The 20,315-nt window shown below is 36.7% G+C and overlaps 1 protein-coding gene across 3 annotated transcripts in view; it reads left to right on the top strand.

The window, feature by feature from the left end:
• The window catches only part of LOC141500272 (DNA (cytosine-5)-methyltransferase 1), a 55,181-nt gene that overhangs the window by 11,575 nt on the left and 23,291 nt on the right, over positions 1–20,315 (top strand). For all 3 annotated transcript variants that reach the window (XM_074203341.1, XM_074203342.1, XM_074203343.1), the window contains 11 exons: positions 211–295; positions 3,632–3,672; positions 5,538–5,586; positions 6,423–6,506; positions 7,101–7,210; positions 8,592–8,710; positions 10,445–10,537; positions 12,373–12,524; positions 12,780–12,967; positions 14,271–14,460; positions 19,192–19,289. In XM_074203341.1, coding sequence (XP_074059442.1) covers positions 211–295; positions 3,632–3,672; positions 5,538–5,586; positions 6,423–6,506; positions 7,101–7,210; positions 8,592–8,710; positions 10,445–10,537; positions 12,373–12,524; positions 12,780–12,967; positions 14,271–14,460; positions 19,192–19,289 — 1,209 coding nt within the window. The remainder of the gene's footprint in view (positions 1–210; positions 296–3,631; positions 3,673–5,537; positions 5,587–6,422; positions 6,507–7,100; positions 7,211–8,591; positions 8,711–10,444; positions 10,538–12,372; positions 12,525–12,779; positions 12,968–14,270; positions 14,461–19,191; positions 19,290–20,315) is intronic.

The raw sequence follows: 20,315 nt of genomic DNA, 5'->3' as shown, positions 1-20,315 counted from the left end.
TTTTTGGGGATGAAGATAGTGACAATTTATAAGATTACGTGCAAACAGATTGGGATTTTAACTGTGACATAAAATTATGTGGACCTTTTTGTACACAAGGTAAGTGTAAAATCTGTAGTTGCTGTTCTCTTGAGTTATGGGAGCAGTATCATATTAATGAAGATATGAAAAGTTGGCCTCCTTTTCAAATTGTTGCATTTTGAATGACAGATCCAGTAAACGGAAGTCAGAAGGGGCAACTGGAGAAATAAAGCAAGAAATGAATATAGAGAAGGAAGAAGATCTTGATGAAAAGGTAACTTGAAGAATTTTGAAGTTTACCAATTACAGCTTTCTGTTTTGTATGCATGGCCCTTTTGGGACCATGAGATATATGGTTCTACTTGGAATTACCTACCCCCCAAATTGGCAGCTTCTTAAGATCCTCTCTTCCTTGGGTAGGGTTTTGAAACTAAGATAATACTTCATGTTGGAAGTATAATATTCTTTGACTGAGGGAGGGGTAAGAAATACCCACATTATCAAGGCATAGCTTTTTTTTTTTTAGGTTTTTGCAAGGCAAACGGGGTTAAGTAGCTTGCCCAAGGCCACACAGCTAAGTAATTATTAAGTGAGACCGGATTTGAACCCAGGTACTCCTGACTCCAGGGCTGGTGCTTTATCCACTACTCCACCTAGGCATAGCTTTTAAATTTTGCTGTTGGTTCTGTTAATTCAACTCAGCAAGTATTTGTGTAGTATCTACTATCTGGGATTGCAAATCCGTGAATGAAGCAGTTCTTTCCCTTGAGCTGACATTATACTGGAGTAGGAATGTTTTGTCCTTCATTCTCTATTATTTTTTTTTAAGTTTTTTTGCAAGGCAAATGGGGTTAAGTGACTTGCCCAAGGCCACACAGCTAGGTCATTATTAAGTGTCTGAGGCTGGATTTGAACTCAGGTACTCCTGACTCCAGGGCTGGTGCTCTATCCACTGTGCCACCTAGCAGCCCCTTGTCCTTCATTCTCAAAGAAGACCATGACATCAGGGAGGTGATACCACGACAAGCACATGAATTGGATGGGGGGGGCGCTATGCTAGATAATCAGTCTCACTTTCTCCTCTGTAGCCACCTGGGTCCAGTGGTCATATATGAATCAGGACTGATGATGGCCCTGGATGCAAGACAATCAGGGTTAAGTGATTTGTCCAAGCTAATAAGTGCATGAGGCTGGATTCCAATCTCATCCTGATTCCCAAGAACGTTGCTTTATCACTTTATCCACTATATCACCTAGCTGGAGTAGAAAACTGTGGGTCAGATATAACCTATTTGTATTGTAGATACCTAACTGTATGTGAGATATCTATGTTACATGAACACACAGAAATAAGTTTAGGGGAATGGGAGGTGGAAAGCATTGGAGAATCAGGAAAAGCTTACTTGAGCTAGTCATAAAGGGAGTTAGGAAATTCCAAGATGTAAAGATGAGGAGGGAGAGCATTCTATACATGTAGACAAGCCTATGTCAAGGCATAGACTTGAGAGACAGAATAATACCTATGGAAAAACTTTGGAGTGTCAAATACATGAAGTAAGGTGTAATCTGATTCTTTTTGAGAATGATGGACGAACAGTTTCCCAGGAAGATATAGTGGGTCCAGCTTAAGAATGACTTTAAATACCAGATAGAGTTTTTATATAATCTTAGAGTCAATAGGGAACCATTAAAGTTTCTTGCAAAAGAATGACATGCTCATTTATATATTTTTAGAGTATCAGTTCAACAGCCATGTACATAATAGATTGCAGGAGATTGAAACTGGAGACAGGAATACCAGTTAGGAAATTTTTGCAACAGGCTAGATGAGAGTGAAAGTTATTTGATTTGGGTGGGCTGAGGAAGGCTGAGTGATGTTGTAGAAATAGTAAGATTTGAAAACTTAGATAATGGATGGTGAGGGAGAGTGCAGGGTTTAGTATGACTCCCAAGTTGCAGATGTAGGCAAATGAAAAGTTCATTAGTTCTTTTGACACAGAAAAATTAGGAAAAATGTTTCGTTTGAGGTGACTATGGAATATCTTGGTCTATCACTTAGGAGAAGGATAAGAGCTAGATATCTGTATAGAGCTAATAATTGACCATATGAAATGATAAGATTACCAAGGGAAGAGAGTATAGAGAGGGAAGAGAAGACCCAAAAGAGAGCCTTGAGTCATAATCACTTAAAAGGATAAAATAGGAAAATGCTGCAAAGGAACCTGAGCAACTTTGGTCAGTTTAAGTAAGCAAGAGAATATATAGATAGAACCTTGTCATTGAGACTTAAGTGAGGAGAGAGCATCTGGTAAGGAGGTAATTAGCAGTGTAAAAAGCTGTAGAGAGGGGGTCAAGAAGGCCAGGAAACCTATTGGATTTAGCATTTTGATTTGGGAATTATAGATTAATTGAATTACAGGGTTGAAGCCAGCTTCTGAAGAGTTGAAATGTGAGTGGACAATGAGGAGGTAAAGACAGCCATTATAAATAGATTTTCTGTACAATATGACTGAGAGGAAAATTAAAGATTGATAATATGTTAAGAAAATGGCAGGGTCAAATAAAGATTTTAGCCATAGGAGTGACCTGAAGCTATTCATTGGGGGGTTTGAGATTAGAAGTAGGTGAGAAGTCTTTAAAGGTAATATAGTATAAAGAATACTGGACTGATAGATGTGAATTCTAGACAGGACTGTACTGTTAATTTAGATGTATGACTAGTAGGGTTTCACTTTGAACCTATTTTCTCATATGTAAAATGGGAGTTCTCCTACTTCTTTATATTACGTAAGAAAATAATTTGTAAAATAAGCATATAAATATAATCTAGTCTTCCTATGAAGTTCTTTATTTTCACATAAGTGCCTATGCTCTTAAAGTTATAAAGGTAGCTATTTCAAGCTAAGCCTGATTTTGAAGGGAGACTTAGCTTTTCCAGCTAGCCTTGATTTATTTTTCATAATAATTCTTCTATACCATTTTACAAGTGAATCTTATACTGACTCATTAGCTATCACTTATAGAAATGCTGGCTTATTAATAACTATATGAAAGTTATTTTATAATCTTTGTCTATGTAGGGCCATATTGTGTATCCTTTTAAAAATGATTTTCACTTTGATAGACAACTTTAGAGTGGTTTCTAATCAAAGTAGAAAGGCTGTATGCCTTGACAAATAACTGTCCTTTAGGAATATTTTTATTACTGAGTGGAGATTCCTTATAAAAGTGATTCCCTAAATATTCCAGGTTACTCTCATTTTTTTCTTTATAATTCCAGTAGTATTTCTAGTTAGTAACATAAAGTCTACCACTTTTTATATAGGAAATAAATAAATGTATATGAATATGTACATTTATGTGGATTGCATATATGCATACATAGTTTGATGAATATGTGTGTGTGTGTGTGTGTGTGTGTGTGTACACACACACACTATTCACACCAACTATATTGTAAACTACTTGAGGTCAGGAGTATCATGTTGTCTTTACATTTCCCATATCCTCTAGTAAAGTAGCAGGCATCAGTCAATTGGCTCTGGTACCTTTCTTAGCATAATCTTTTAATGAAGTTTTTTATCTTTTCATTTTTAATTATCCATTTTAGGAACAAGGGGAAAAGAAAATGAAATTTGAAGTCAAAGAAGGGTAAGAAACGTGTATTTTTGGTTTTACTGATCTTGTGTTATTTACAATTATTTTATTCTGGGGAGCAAGGAAAAGATATCAGGGGATTTCTAGTAGGAGGCCAGAGCTAGTCAGCAGTCAGATCAATTGAGATACTCTGAGACCTTACTGAAGAAATTAGAAAGTGGACTTCTCATTTTATTGGGTTGGATTCTTATCTCTTATATTCTTGGGAATAATTTTTATAAAATTAGTTTTATAAAAATAAATAGTATCCTTTTGGAACTAGTATTTATTACTGACCCAAGCAGTGAGGTTCAGTGTAATGAGATGTAGGCCTGGGATTCACTTATGCTTTTTTTCTCTGTTGGAACATGGACAAGTCTCTTGTCTTCTTTGAACCTGTTTTCTTTGTTAGTAAGCAGGGGAGTTGCACTGTGATACTTTGGGAAAGATCTTTAATTTCTTAAGCGTAGGTACCCCTGTTTATACAGATGATAATCTTTCCTTTGTTCATAAATTGCTATGCCCAAAGAGTTTGTCAATTATTACCTCCTCACTAGGAATGGGGAAAGTTTTCTGTATTTGCACAGAAGTAGGACTAACTAAGTTCAAGATGATTGAATAAATTAACAGATTTCTTGGAGTAAAGTAATTGAAATATAGAAAGGAACTAGGATGTGGATGATTTAATAGTTATTGATTACTCACCACCCTGTTTAAGATTGGACCATTGGACCAAACTTTAGCTTAGCCATGTTGGTCCTCAGATATAGTGATACCTGGGCTTGGTTGGAAGCCTCTTTAGAGGCTTTATTTTATTATAAAGACAAATAAATAATTTTGAAAGATTTAGGAACCACAATTTCAAAGAACTCATAATGAAACAAGTTATGCATTTCCAGCTAATTGACTCAAGAATACACTCAGAGCATATTTTCTTTCTTTTTTAAAAAAACACAAGGATTATACAGGAATTGCTTTGCTTGACTAAATATTTTTAACATTTCTGCTTTTTTTCTTCTTGTACTTCTTGATGATTAGGGGAGTGACAGAGGAAAAGGAAAAAATTTAAAACTGAATAAAAAATTAAATTACAAAAAAAGTTTATGAACTGTATTACTCAAGAACAAGAGTCTTTATAATATGTTGTTATTGTATAAAATACTTTTCCTGATTCTGCACGTTACTTTGCACCAGTTCATATGGGTCTTTCCATATTTTTCTAAAACTCCCATTCATCATTACTTATAGCACAGTAGTACATCATATTCATATACCATAGTTTGTTTTAACCTTTCCCTGATTGATGAGAATCCCCTCAGGTTCTAGTTCCTCATTATAAAAAGAACAGCTATATTTGTTTTTGTATGTAGAGATTTGTTTCTTTTTTCTTCTTTATATCTTATATCCTTGAGATATATATACACATATATGTATGTGTATATACATGTGTGTGTTTATACACACATGCACTATATTGCATACACACATATATTGCCATTACTGGGTCAAAGGGTATGCAGTTACTTTTTTAGGTACAGTTACAAATTGCTTTCAAGAATGACTAGACCAGTTCACAACTCCATCTAATATCTTAGATCACTAGCCTGTGTGCCCCACACCACACCAAGGCATCAGATTATGAGATTTAAATTTTGATAGATTAGCTATATTTCTACTACTGGTTACTGTTTACTTTTTTTAGTCTCCGGATTTTAGATTTGGAACTAGAGCATTCTTTATTGAAGACAGAAGTAGAAGCTTTCCTAGGCTTACATAGAATTTGGGAGGAGAGATGGAATGAGGAGTTACTGAGAAGTTATTTAGCAGAAGTTGAGTCTTAGTGTTGAATTTTCATTGCTTATCTTGTGCCTTTTATTCAGATCTGAAATAAAAGAAGTAGTTCAAAGCAAAGCTGTTCTACCTGTAAAGGTAAGTTGTCTGTGAATTGGAGATACTAGTGTATTTAGTAAATGCATTATTCTTGTATATACAACCCAGTATGATAGAACTAAAAGTCTAAATTTGTTCAGTAGATAAACTAATAATAGATAACTCTGGACAAGTCTTTTAGCCTTTTTTGGGGATCCCTTTTCTCTAATATAAACTGAGGGGTTGGATTAGATAATTCATAATTTTTCAGCTTTAAATTATCACTATTCAAACTGGTAGAAAGAGTTTCTCTTCCAGCTAATAATATTGGACCATTGGACTAAACTTCAAGCACTTTTTTCAAGAATTGATTTTGGGACAACTAGGGGTACAGTGGGTAGAGCACTGGCCCTGGAGTCAAAAAGATCTTAATTCAAATCTGGCTTCAGACACTGGATACTTAGTACTTTTGTGACTTTGAGCAAGCCACTTTACCTCATTGTCTTGCAAAAAATAAAAACAACATCAACAACAAAAAAAAAGAATTTATATAGCACTATTTTTGAAACTACAGTTAAATGGCCAGTGTTTAGGGGATGGATTTGTGGGATAAGTTTAGTTTCAGAAAGATCTAGTTTTGTGTTTTTTAGGAGTTGCCTCATTTAAGAAAATCTGAACTTAATCTAAATTGAGATGTGATTTATCTTCCTTCAAAAATAATTTATTACCAAATTGTTGGAAACATTTATTGGTAAACTTAAAATATGACTGTAGCTACCTAAATCAGGATTTATCTCTGTTGTCTCAAAAAAAGTATATATGTCAGTTTCTAATATAATTGCTAGAAATTGGGAACTGTTAACTATTTCTAAATGCTACTTATGTGATCCCTGCAGTCCACCCCTCCCAAGTGTATGGATTGCAGGCAGTACCTGGATGACCCTGATCTAAAATTTTTTCAAGGAGATCCTGATGGTGCAGTAAGTTTTTTTTCCCCCTTTCCAATCTAACAATTATTAATGACTTCTATGTAAGATACCATACTGGGCATAAGGGATATTAAAAACAAAAAGTCTGGTAAAGCCAGTTCCTGCCCTGAATGAGTTTTTGTTCTGTTTGGTGATGAGCGATAGGAAGGTAAATTGAGGAACATTAGTAACCAGGGATGGGGTAGGGTGGGCTGTGGATCAGAGACCACTACATTGAGGAAGAGCTTGATGAGCCTTGTAAGACATGTAATAAGAAAGAATTGAAATACATTTTAGGCATGGGGAAAATTTTCTGTATATGCACAGAAGTAGGACTAAGTTGAGGGATGATTGAATAACTTAACAGATTTCTTGGAATGAAGTAATTGAAATATAGAAAGGAACTTAGGATGTGGATGGTTTAATAGTTATTATTAATTAGTTTTTTTATATTACCACCCTGTTTAAGATTTTAAAAAAAGAAAGAACAAATGAGAGAATTTTAAGTAGTTAGGAAAATGTATGGTAAGCTAAAATAACATAAAAATAAATTGAAATGAATTTATTATGTATAATTATTTTGCATAATTCTTAAATGTCTCTTAGTTGGATGAGCCAGAGATGTTAACAGATGAACGATTATCCATTTTTGATGCCAACGAAGATGGTTTTGAAAGTTATGATGATCTCCCACAGCATAGAGTAACATCCTTCAGGTAACATGAGTGTTGGAGAGATGAAATTGGGACTGTGATTCTTGTGTTAATCATTGTGACAGATTCAGTTAAGGGAAAATATTTGACTCTGAGGTGAGAAACTTTTTTTCCTGTAAGTAACCACAGGAGAAAAATCCATTGAGGGCCTCAAAATTTATTTTTTTGCTTAGAGAAATACATTTTATTTGCTTTGTATTTTTTATATACTATTCACTGAAACTCTTTAGTAAATACAAGTAAGAACTGTAATAGAATTCTAAGTTATGCCTTAATAAAGGTTTGAGATCAAAAGGAAAAGAAAGATAGGGGAAAAATTGAAGGAGGAGAACTAGTTTATCCCCATGTCTACCCCAATAGCTTTTCATGGAAGATACTTCTATGTTGTGGCACTTTTAGAATATGTCTGTTAACTGTAGTTATGGGAGAATCCTCTTTAGTCCTTGTCTTGGAAGCCTACCTTGGATTGTTTCTGAATTGAATCCATCTCCACATTTTGGAGGTTGCCTTCCCTTTGACAATGATAGGAATTCTTCATTTGACAAATATTTGAAGGGTTGGACTATAGGAAATAATAAAAAATAGTGCCCACTCTCAGGGACATCCAATAGGGGAGATCATTTATGCATATATCAGTTTGCCATAGATAGCATTCCATAGTTATAGGGTGCTTTTTATACCTTCTCTTTGGATTATCATGACAATCTTGTGAGGTAGAAAAATATCAGTGTGTACATAATGTACCTCAATTTTAGGTGAAGAAACTGAAACTTGAGAATTTGGAAACTCGCCTAGGTTTATCACACAGATAGTAAATAGAGCTGGGATCGAATCTTGGGTTTTTTGCTCTGGCATGTTACTTCCTTATAAGATGTATGTTGTTGGGGCAGCTAGGTGGTGCAGTAGATAGAGCGCTGGCCCTGGAGTCAGGAGTACCTGGATTCAAATCCAGCCTCAGCTAATAATTACTTAGCTGTGTGGCCTTGGGCATGCCAATTAACCCCATTTGCCTTGCAAAAAACTTAAAAAAAAAAGTATGTTGTTATAAGAAATAAAAAAATTCAGTGAGAATTGAAAGAAAGAGATGATTCTCTTATTTGAAGGAGGGAATTCAAGGGAGGCTTCAAATATGATCATATATGAGCATTGCTTTAGAGAAGTCCAAAGTTAATGAGGACTTTCTGTATACATTTGATGCTGTGTTTTCTTATCCTTGGTTGGGGGAAGTATGTGCATGTTATGATAGCTATAAGAGCTTACTGAGCCCAGGACTCAGATATAATCCCTTTAAATTAAAGGAGTTGGCTTTCATAGTACTGCAGTATCTGGTTTAAATTTGTAGTAGGATAGTTACAAAAAAGTCCTTTTTTCCCTCCCTCACTAGTGTTTATGATAAGAAGGGCCATCTGTGCCCATTTGATACAGGCCTAATTGAGAAGAATATAGAACTCTACTTCAGTGGGACAGTAAAACCAATCTACGATGACAACCCATGTCTGGATGGTAAGAATACATATTTTAGGGTACCATATTTGGGACAGACAGTATTTTACAGCCTTGATTTTGTTATTAATTGAATAACCATCAACCAACATTTAAATAAAGATCATATGTAATGCCATAAACTTCAATCACGGAAAAATGTTTGAAGGGCATGTTAACTCTTGATTATTAATAAAAGTTACATTACTTCTGAGTCCTCTTCTGAATGATCTGTGTATATTTGAATTTGATTATTCTTTGTGCTGGTGTCTGTAGTCAGCTTCTTTACTAATGGAAAGCACATTGCATAGTTTCATGTCTTTTCTTATAAACTTTTTTTAATTAAGGCACTGGGGTTAAGTGACTTGCCCAAGGTCACACAGCTAGGCAATTAAGTGTCTGAGGTTGGATTTGAATTCAGGTCCTCCTGACTCCAGGGCCAGTGCTCAATCCACTGCGCCACCTAGCTGCCCCTCATGTCTTTTCTTTAGCTTTTGTCCTTTTTCTTTGACATAATATTCCAGTACATTCTCCTCCTATATAGCATTTCTTCAGTAATACCCTAATCGTTGTACATATAGGAGTTCTTCAGTTTTTTTGGCTTTTCAAAACTGCCATGAATTTTTGTTTCAACAGAACTTTTCCTTTTTTTAAAGACATCCAGTTTTAAGGGATAATGACTGTACTCTAAGCGTTCAGTGCATTGAAGGATATGGACAATTCATTAGCTTATTGCATGTTGTCATATTGCTTTTTAAAAAATTGTACCAATTTACAACTCCCATCAGCAATGTCATAGCCCTACCATCTTGACCAGTTTAAAACTTGAAGGATAGTAGCTCATTCCCAATTTGTATTTTTATTATTAGTTTGAGCAAGTCTTCAGGTGCTTTCTGGTGACTTGTTTTTTATACCTATATCTGTTCTTAAGAGTTCTTATACTTTTGGAAATGGATTTTAAAAAAATAAAATTATGTAAATTTTTGGATATTTAAGAAAACATTTTTACCTGAAGTATCTAAAAATAGGATTTTTCTTCTGATTGTTTTGTTTTTTGCTTTGTACCTTTCATTTAATAAAATTTATTCTACGATCTTTTTCTGTTTTTATGAAAGAACCCATTCTAATTGACTAATATTATTCCATTTTCTTTATATTAGTGCTGTACACTCATTTGGACATTAGGCCTTTCATTTAGACGTTTTAGTTGTGTTAGAAAATTCTTAGAATTTGAAGGTTTTACCAAAATCTTTATAATAACAATCTGAGGGACTAATTTTTGGTGTCATTTGACCACTTAGAAATGACATATTTGACATTAAATGTGAATTAGTAAAAAAGAATCATTGATTCACTGATATAAATATTCTTTTTTTTGACAGTTATAATCACTAGATATATTAAATTGTCTTTGTGAATTTTCTGTGGTTTCTAAATTCTCACCTGTTATTCACCTTTTTTGGTGATGAATCCACCAAATAGTGAGACAGGGCCTTTGGTGACTCCGCCACGAAATCTGTCCCAGAAATCATTCCAACTTGGCAGAACTTATATTTACCTGACTTGAACTAGAAAGACCTAGGGCCACCAAGCTGTAACAGTGAGGAATCTCAGACTTTAATTGTGGTTGTTGATACCATTCAGAACACAAGACATTTTACTTGTGGTTTCATTAGTCAAACTTCAAATATTCTTTGCCTCTTGTTAAAAGACAAAAAAAAGGACTTAAATGTATATTCTTTGTTTTTTCCTTAGGTGGTGTTAGAGCCAAAAAACTTGGCCCCATAAATGCATGGTGGATCACTGGTTTTGATGGTGGCGAGAAAGCTTTGATTGGCTTCACCACAGGTACTGTCAAAGTGGGAGTTGGTTTGATGTGCTTGGCACCATTTTTCTAAAGCATCAAGTTCTAAAACTGGGTATTTACAAACTCTCTGAGTCAACCCCCTTGATCAGGGTCTTCAGATGACCAGAGCTGAGTGTGTGCAGAAGTTAGGGGTTGCTGTCCCTGCCTCAGCTACATGGATGTCCTAGAGCCAGATGGACAGAAGGCTGTGCCTGGAGGCAGGAAGACCCCAGTGTAAATCCACTCTCAGGCATTTATTAGCTGAGGGATTCTACTCTGCCTGCGTTTTCTCAACTGTATAATGGGAATGATAATAAGAGCACAGGGTTGTTGTGAGGTTTAGATGAGATAAAATTGTAGAAAACTTAGTACAAATAGATTCTCATAATAGGTACTTCATAAATGCTGGTCTCCCCCCCCGCCCCATCCCAACCTGAAAATTTACAAAACTAAAGAAAAAAGTCAAATTTTTGTTCTTTTCAAATTGGATTCACCTTTTAATGAAAAGCTAGCTTAGTTGTTTTCTTAAAGCTAGTTCCAACTATACCTTGGTTCTTAAGTATTTGCTTAAAAACTTCACAGTAAGCCTGAGATTCTAGATTTGCTTATTTTAAAAGCTTTCTTTCATTTTTGGTGATAATTTTACATTGTTAAATCTTTTCTCTACATTTTTGGTTTTCATGTCACTGTTATAGCAAAGAGCAATTAAGCAAAATAAACTGACAAATAATGAATTTGAAATTCTGTACATGCAGTCTACTACTTTTCAAGAGAATCATAGAATCATAGATTTAGAGCTGGAAGAGACCTTATTTGTCTTCAAGTTTAATCCCCTCATTTTATGGATGCAGTTGAGACTGAGAAATAATAAGATTTCAAGCCAGACCTTCTAACTCTTTTAACTCTAAATCCTGTACTCTTAGTACCAACCTATGCTACTCTTTATTTTTAGATTTTTTTTTTCAAGACAATGGGGTTAGGTGGCTTGCCCAGGCCACACGGCTAGGTAATTATTGTGTGAGGCCAGATTTGAACTCAGGTACTCCTGACTCCAAGGCTGATGCTCTATCCATTTCACCACCTAGCTGTCCCTAACCTATGCTACTCTTTAAGTTTTTGCAAGGCAAATGGGGTTAAGTGGCTTGCCCAAAGCCACACAGCTGGGTAATTATTAAGTGTCTGAGGCCAGATTTGAACCCAGGTCCTCCTGACTCCAAGGCTGGTGCTTTATCCACTACACCACCTAGCCGCCCCGCTATGCTACTCTTTTTTTTTTTTTTTTTTTTGCAAGGACAAACGGGGTTAAGTGGCTTGCCCAAGGCCGCACAGCTAGATAATTATTAAGTGTCTGAGACTGGATTTGAACCCAGGTGCTCCTGACTCCAGGGCCAGTGCTTTATCCACTCCGCCACCTAGCCGCCCCCTACCCGCTATGCTACTCTTGATGCTTCATGATCCTTTTGGGGTTTTCTTGGCAGAGATACTGGCGTGGTTTGCCATTTTCTTCTGTAGCTCATTTTACACATGAGGAAACAGAGGCAGATGAGGTTAAGAGACTTGCCCAGGGTCCTACAACTAGTAAGTGTCTGAGGCCAGATTTGAACTTGAGAGAATGAGTCTTCCTGACTTCAGACCTACTGCACTACCTCATCCAGTAGCTTCCAGGCTGGAGGATCTCAGGGTCTTTTGGAAAGCAGGTGCTGTCTCAAAATTGATATATTCATCATTGGTGCTCTTGTACTCACTCCATTTCAGCTGAATTTGTTGCCTTAAGTGTTTTTCATTTGTGTTTCCCTGTGTCATTTCCTCACTATATATAATCCATTTTATCTTCTAGCATTTGCAGATTATATTCTGATGGCTCCTAGTGAGGAATATGCACCTATATTTGCACTTATGCAGGAGAAGATCTATATGAGTAAAATAGTTGTTGAATTCTTACAGAATAACCCTGATGTCAGTTATGAAGATTTGCTCAATAAGATTGAAGTAAGTGTGCTCAATCCTTAACTTGCCGAATGCAAGGTCTAAGCTAATTGCAAATAGAAAATAGAATTTGGGGCTCTTAAAGAATCTGTTCCTATTATTCCATATCAATAAAGTTTGACATAATGCCAGGCTGATCTTTTTCTGATTATGAGAAGTGTTTCCAATATAAAACCTTAAATTCAGACTGGTAGCTTTGCTTGTTGATAAGAGAAGATTAACTTTTTATTTTTATTTGTGTCTCCTTCCTTTTAAAAGACCACTGTTCCTCCAGCTGGACTGAATTTCAATCGATTCACAGAAGATTCTCTTCTTCGACATGCTCAATTTGTGGTGGAACAAGTAGAAAGTTATGATGAAGCTGGAGATAGTGATGAGCAACCTGTCATTATTACACCCTGCATGAGAGATTTAATTAAATTAGCTGGTGTCACCTTGGGGAAAAGGTAAGGATTGTTAGGAATTATAATTTGGGACAGCTAGGTGACTCAGTGGGTGAACACTGACCCTGGAGTCAGGAGGACCTGAGTTCAAATCCAGTCTCAGACACTTAATTACCTTAGGCAAGTTACTTAACTCTGTGGCCTTGCCAAAAAAACCCTAAGCATAAACAAAAAGATAAAAATGATATATTTTTTTAAAAAGGAATTATTTCCATTTTGATAGTCACAAAGACTAAACTTTTCTAATTCTAAAGCGTTATTCTGTAAAATCTTGAAATTACTTATTAGTATGATAATCCATATGACAGACTTAGATTGTTAGAGGGAGATAGAATTCCTTGTATGTTCATTTCCCTGGTTTGGGCATTTTGGTGAAAATCTTCTAGTGCCTCCTTGGTATGACTGGTGGTGTAATAGGAGGTGATCTTTCTGATTTGATGATCGATTGCATCTTTTCTGAATTAAAACGCCTGAAATTTTTTTTTTATTGAATTTTATTTTTCCAATTACTTGCATTGGTAGTTTTTCAGCATTTATCCATTTGCATATTTATTATTTCCACATTTTTCTACTACCCTCTTTCCCTCTCCCCCACCCCCCCCAATGGCATTGAACAGTCTGGTCAAAGTTGTACATGTACATTCATGTTTAAGATACCTTCATATTAGTCATGTTGTGAAAGAGGAATTAGAACTAAGGGATAAGGGAAAGAAATGAGAAAGAAAAAACAGAAAAGTTTTTTAAAAGTAAATATGAGGGGTGGCTAGGTGGCGCAGTGGATAAAACACTGGCCCTGGAGTCAGGAGTACCTGGGTTCAAATCCTTGTAAAAACCTTAAAAAAAAAAGCAAATATAGTATGCCTTGCTCTGCATTCAGATGCCATAATTATCTCTCTGGATATGTATGGCATTGTCCATAGCCGGACTCTGAAGAGTTTCCTTGATTTCTGAACTGCTGAGAGGAGCTGCCTCTCACAGTTGATTATCTCAAGATGTTGTTAGTGTGTACGATATTCTCTTGGTTCTGTTCACTTCACTCGGCATCAGTTTATGCAATTCTTTTCCATGCTTCTCTAAAATCTGACTGCTCCTGATTTCTTAGCATATAACTTTTTCAACCATTCTCCTGTTGATGGGGATCCTCAATTTCCAATTCTTTGGCTTAATTATTTTTGCAGTGCAGACACTGAATCTATACATTTAGAAAGATAATTTTTTTCCATTCCATTTTATTTTGTATGCTGACCCTTTATTTTGCCTCTTGATCAAAGCATTCTTATTTGTTATTGTGATTTCTGACTTTCAGACGAGCTGCAAGGCGACAAGCTATTAGACATCCTACCAAAATAGACAAGGAAAAAGGACCAACCAAAGCCACTACCACCAAACTAGTCTACTTGATTTTTGATACTTTCTTCTCAGAGCAAATTGAAAAGAATGAAAGAGAAGAAGACAAGGAGAATGCCATGAAGCGGCGGCGCTGTGGTGTCTGTGAGGTAACACACACTTGGATAGAGTTAAAATTTGAGTTAGTACAAAGAAAATTTTAGGGACACAACTTTCTTTGAGATTGTAAGTATGATCCTTGATGAACAAGATATTTGTCCTGAATGTTATTCTTTGGATAATAAATGGTTTTCAGTGGGTAACAAATATCAACTGCCTAAAAGCTAATGTAATTAGATTAGATGAACTATCTTTGAGTATTCAAGGTATTTGATGACTCAGAAAAAGCAGTTTTGAGGATTTCCTTTCTTTTTTTTCTTTTTTTTTTCCTGCAAGGCAATGGGGTTAAGTGGCTTGCCCAAGGCCACACAACTAGGTAATTATTAGTGTCTGAGGCTGGATTTGAACTCAGGTATACCTGACTCCAGGGTTAGTGCTCTATCCACTGCGCCACCTAGCCGCCCCCAGGACTTCATTTCTTCATGTTGTAGACTTGTAAAATCTTTATTAGTGATGGTGCTTTGTCAGCCTTCTAGGTGTTCAAAATTCTGCTGCACTTTCCATCAATCTAAGCTTAGGATGGTCTCTGACAACCCTCACTCAGGGAGCACAAAGTGTTTAATTTCTTCTCAGTACTGTTCCATTCCTTCTTATGGAGTAACATTATAGAGTGTGTAGGTCTTAGAGAAATGTTCCTCTAAAGTCAATGCTATCTTTCCATCTCTAGGAGAAAATTGTGTTGTCTGACTATTTAATGAAACTTCATCTGACTTTTTTTTGTTTATTTTATATTATTACAATAATCTTGTTGTGAGAGTAATCATAAAACTCCCTCCTCCCCACAAAAAAGATGACAAACCTCAAGAGTAGTGAGAAAGAGGGAAAAAAAAGTGTACTTCAGTCTGTGTTCAGATTCCAATGGCTCTGTCTCTGGGATGAGTTGCCTTACCCATCATAACCACCAGAGAAGTTGCTTCAATATTTTTCCCACAGTTACTATCACTAGCTGTATTTCCCTCCACTCTGTTCCTCCTCACTCTCATCTGTTCTATTCTCTCTTTTATTCTGAGTGTTCAGAGTGTGTTGAATCTGAGTGCCCTCTCCTATGATCTTCCCTCTTCTATCACCTACTCCCCCCTTCCTTCCTCATTCCCTCTTAACCTACCCCTTTCCTCTCATTTTTCTCTAGGGTAAGATAGATTTCTATACCTTATTAAGTGTGCCTGTTATTTCCTCTCTGAGCCATTTGTGATGAAAATGAAAGCTCATTCATTCCCCCTCACCTTCCCCAGTTCCACTCCATTGAAAAAGCTTTTTCTTGACTCTTATGTGAAATTTCTTAGCTTTTTCTTCATCTCCTTTTCCTTCCTCCCAGTACTTTCTCCTTTATCACCCATTGATCCATCTTTTTACTGTATTACACCATTATGTCCCGCTTCTTCCTGTTCCCTGTCTATATATGCTCCTAACAGCTCTTATAAATGAGAAAGTTAATATGAGTTATCAATATCTTCTTCCCATGCAGGAATACAAACAGTTCAACATCATTAAGTTCCTCATAGTTAGTCCTTCTCTTCCACCCCCTCTATGGTTCACCAGAGTCCTGTACTTGGAGATCAAACTTTCTGTTTAGCTCTGGTTGTTTAATAGGAAAGTTTGAAAGTCCCGTTTCATTGAAAGTCCCATCTTTTCCCCTGAACGAGGATGTTCAGTTTTGCTGGGTAGTTGATTCTCAGTTGTAAACCAAGATCTTTTGCTTTCCAGAATATCATATTCCAAGCCCTACAAGCCCTTAATGTAGATGCTGCTAGATCCTGTGTAATCCTGACTATAGAGCCATAGTAGTTGAATTGCTTGTTTTTAGCAACTTTTTAGTATTTTCTCTTTGACTTGGGAGTTTTGGAGTTTGGCTATAATGTTCCTGGAAGTTTTTCTTTTGGGATCTCTTTCAGGAGGTGATTGGTGAATTCCATCAATTTCTATTTTATCCTCTACTTCTAGGATTTCAGGGGAAATTTTGCCATATTATTTCTTTTTTTTGTTTGTTTTTTAATTTAAAAAAATTTTTTATTTAATATTCTCATTTTGTACAAATAATGTTATTTATACATTAATAAAATATTCTTGTTTAAGAGTAAACAAAATACCCTCTCCCCCCATAAATATAGACTCACTTGAGCAATAAAGTAAAGGGGAGAGAAAAAAATTAAAATTAAAAAAAATAATAGTAATAATTGTAGGTATGGCCAGGTGTCTCAATGGACCGAGCACCAGCCCTGGAGCCATGAGCACCCAAGCCCACATCTGGTCCCAAACACCCAACAATCACCCAGCCGTGTGATGTGCAAGCCACCCGAACCCCACTACCCTGCAGAAACCAAAAAAAGACCCAAAATAAAATAAAATAGTAATACTAGTAGGGGTGGCTGGGTGGCGGACAGAACATTGGCCCTTGAGCCAGGAGCACCCGGGTCTGAATCTGGCCTCAGACAACCAACGATCACCCTGCTATGCAGCTCCAGGCAGGCCACCCAGCTCCATTTGCCCTGCACCCCCCTCCCCAAATGATAATAATAAAAAAATGTGCTTGAGTCTTTGTTCCAACACCAACAATTCTGTCGCAGATGGATCACATTCTTTATGATAAGTCCATCACAAAACTTACTTCCATATTTTTCCACTGTTGCCATTGTTGATTGCAACTCCCTCCTTTCATATTTCTCTGCTACCATGTACTATATTTTTTCTCTCCTTTCACTCTGACTCTGCTGTAGGGTAGCTGAGTGGTGCAGCAGACAGATCCCTGGCTCTGGGGCCAAGAGGCCTCCAGCCCCCATACCACCCCTTAGGCCCAGAATCCACCTGGCCCTGTGGTCCCAGACAGGCCATCCAATCCCAGCCCCTTGCAAGAAATAAAAAGTGAAATGTGTTATATCTGACCACTTTCCCCCCATGGTCCATCCTCTCCTCTATCACTCACATTACCCCCCTTCCCCCTGTCCCCCCCTCTCCTTCTTACTCCAGATGCCTGTACCCCATTGAGTATATATGCTGTTTCCTCTCCAAGCCTCTTCTGATGAGAGCGAAGATTCCCTCATTCCCCCTTGCCTCCCCCCTTCCATATCATTGCAATAGCTCATTGTAATAAAAAAAATCTTATTATATGAGATATCTTGGCCTATTCCCTCTCTTTTTTCTTTCTCCCATTACATTTCCCTTTTTTCTATTGACTCCATTTTTACACCTATTTTTTCTTCAAATTCAGGTTTCTCCTGTGCTTCAACTATAAAATCTCCTTCTACCTGCTTTATTAACTGAGAAGGTTCATATGATTATTATCAGTGTCATTTTTCTATACAGGAATACATGCAGTTCATCATTAAGTCCCTCATATTTTCCCCCTCTCCTCCAATCTCCATGCTTCACCTGAGTCCTGTATCTGAAGATCAAACCTTCTGTTCAGCTCTGGCCATTCCAACAGGAACATTTGAAATTCCCCTGGTTCATTGAAAGTCCATCTTTTTCCCTGGAAGAGGACATTCAGCCTTGCTGGGTAGTTGATTCTTGGCTGCATTCTAAGCTCTTTTGCCTTCCGGTATATTATATTCCAAGCCCTACGAGCTTTTAATGTAGCTGTTACTAAGTCCTGTGTGATCCTGACTGCAGCTCCACGATATTTGAACTGTGTCCTTCTGGCTGCTTGTAATATTTTCTCTTTGAGTTGGGAGTTCTGGAATTTGGCTATAATATTCCTAGTGGTTGGTTTTTTGGGATCTCTTTCTCAGGGGGATCGGTGGATTCTCTCCATTTCTATTTTGCCCTCTGCTTTTAGAATAGCAGGGCAATTTTCCTGTAGTAATTCTTTGAAAATGATGTCAAGGCTCTTTTCCTGATCATGACTTTCAGGTATTCCAATAATTTTTAAATTATCTTTTCTAAATCTGTTTTCTATATCAGTTTTTTTTTCAATTTTCTTCTAATTTTTCATTTTTTTGGGGTTTTGAAGTAATGAGTCCTGATTTCTCATAAATTCATCAATCTCCCTGAGTTCTATTCTTTGTCTGAAGGATTTGTTCTCCTCAGAGAGTTTTCTTATCTCTTTTTCCATCTGGCCAAGTTTGCTTTTTAAAGCATTCTTCTCAGTAACTTTTTGAACTGTTTTATCCATTTGACCTAAGCTGGTTTTTAGCATGCTATTTTCTTCAGCATTTTTTTGGATTTCCTTGACTAAGCTGCTGACTTCATTTTCATGTTTTTCCTGCATCTCCTTTCTTTTCCCAGTTTTTCTTCCAACTCCCTCATTTGATTTTCAAAGTCTTTTTTTGAGCTCTGTCATAGCCTGATGCCAATTTCTCTCACTAGCTCTTCTGGCTGTCCCCAATGATCCCTGGGTGAAAAGGTTTGGAAATTGCCCCCTCTGCCACAGACTCAGGTGCCCTACCCAGCTGTGCTGCGCTGCTACTGCAGTTATGCTGTGGCTTTTACCCACGCCCAGTCCCGGTGGAACAAATCTTCCTGTGGAACTTTTAAGTTGTCTTAGACTGGGAAATTGTATCACTCAGTCTTTCTGTGGGTTCTGCCCCTAAATTTTGCTAGAGTTATAATTTGATGGCTTTTGGAGTTTTTTTGGTGAATGAGTTTCTGGAATTCCTGCCTTCATGCTGCCATCTTAACTCTGCTCCTCAGATGGCTTTTTTATATTTCTTTATGATTTCAATTTTTAATATAGATTTATTAGCTTCAGTCATAACCTTTGAAAACAAGATACTCTTTTATTCCAGGTTTGCCAACAACCCGAGTGTGGAAAATGTAAAGCCTGTCAGGATATGATTAAATTTGGTGGCAGTGGACGCAGCAAGCAGGCTTGTCTACAGAGGAGGTAAAAACACAGCTTTTCTTAGGAGCCATGTCATGTACTGGGTGCTTTCTTTTCTTGTTTAGGATAACACAAATTTATAAAGAAATGTCCCACGTTAGGGCTCATCATATAAAAGACTCCTCTCAACTTTTCATTCATGTCCAGTTCTTGATCACTTTCCTGCAAGGCTTGAAGTCCAGTCTTTGAAGGTATTCATCTTCTATACTTTAGGACAGGACTGTCCAAAATGGCAGCTCACAGTACAGTTTTATGCGGTCCTCTATGCATTTACTAAAAGCTTTAGGAAAAGAAGCTGAGCTATCACAGGGCTCTCACTAAAATGAAAAATCAAAATTTGTTGTCTATTTTTTCCATAAAAACTTGTAAAAGTATTAAGTTAAAAGCCTTAAAGAGCCACTGGGGTCTGAATCATATTTTATCCTGTAGTCAAACTATGTGGTGATTCTCTCAATCTAAGTAGTTTGGTCCCTAGAAAATCATTATGTGGTCATCTTTGGGTCTCTTTTTTCCCCCAAAGATTTTATTTATTTTGAGTTTTTATTTATTTTGAATTTTCACCTAATCTTGCTCCCCCCCCCCCCAGAAGGCAATTTGCCAGTCTATACATTGTTTCAATGGGTATATATTGATTTAAATTGAATGCTGGAAGAGAAATCATATCCCTAAGGAAGAAAAATAAAGTATAAGAGATAGCAAAATTACATAATAAGATAAGTTTTTTTCCCCCTAAATTGAAGGTAATAGTCATTGGTCTTTGTTCAAACTCCATAATTCTTTCTCTGGATACAGATGGTATTCTCCATTGCAGAAAGCCCCAAATTACCTCTGATTGTTGCACTGATGGAATGAGCAAGTCCATCAAGGTTGATCATCACCCCCATGTTGCTGTTAGGGTGTACAGTGTTTTTCTGGTTCTGCTCATCTTGCTCAGCATCAGTTCATGCATATCCTTCCAGGCTTCCCTGAATTCCCTTCCCTCCTGGTTTCTAATAGAACAATAATGTTCCATGACATACATATACCACA

The sequence above is a fragment of the Macrotis lagotis genome, chromosome X (genome assembly GCF_037893015.1).
Source record: "Macrotis lagotis isolate mMagLag1 chromosome X, bilby.v1.9.chrom.fasta, whole genome shotgun sequence".
Lineage (NCBI taxonomy): Eukaryota > Metazoa > Chordata > Mammalia > Peramelemorphia > Peramelidae > Macrotis > Macrotis lagotis.
Note: the sequence above shows the minus strand (reverse complement) of the source record. Positions and strands in the feature narration are given on the sequence as shown.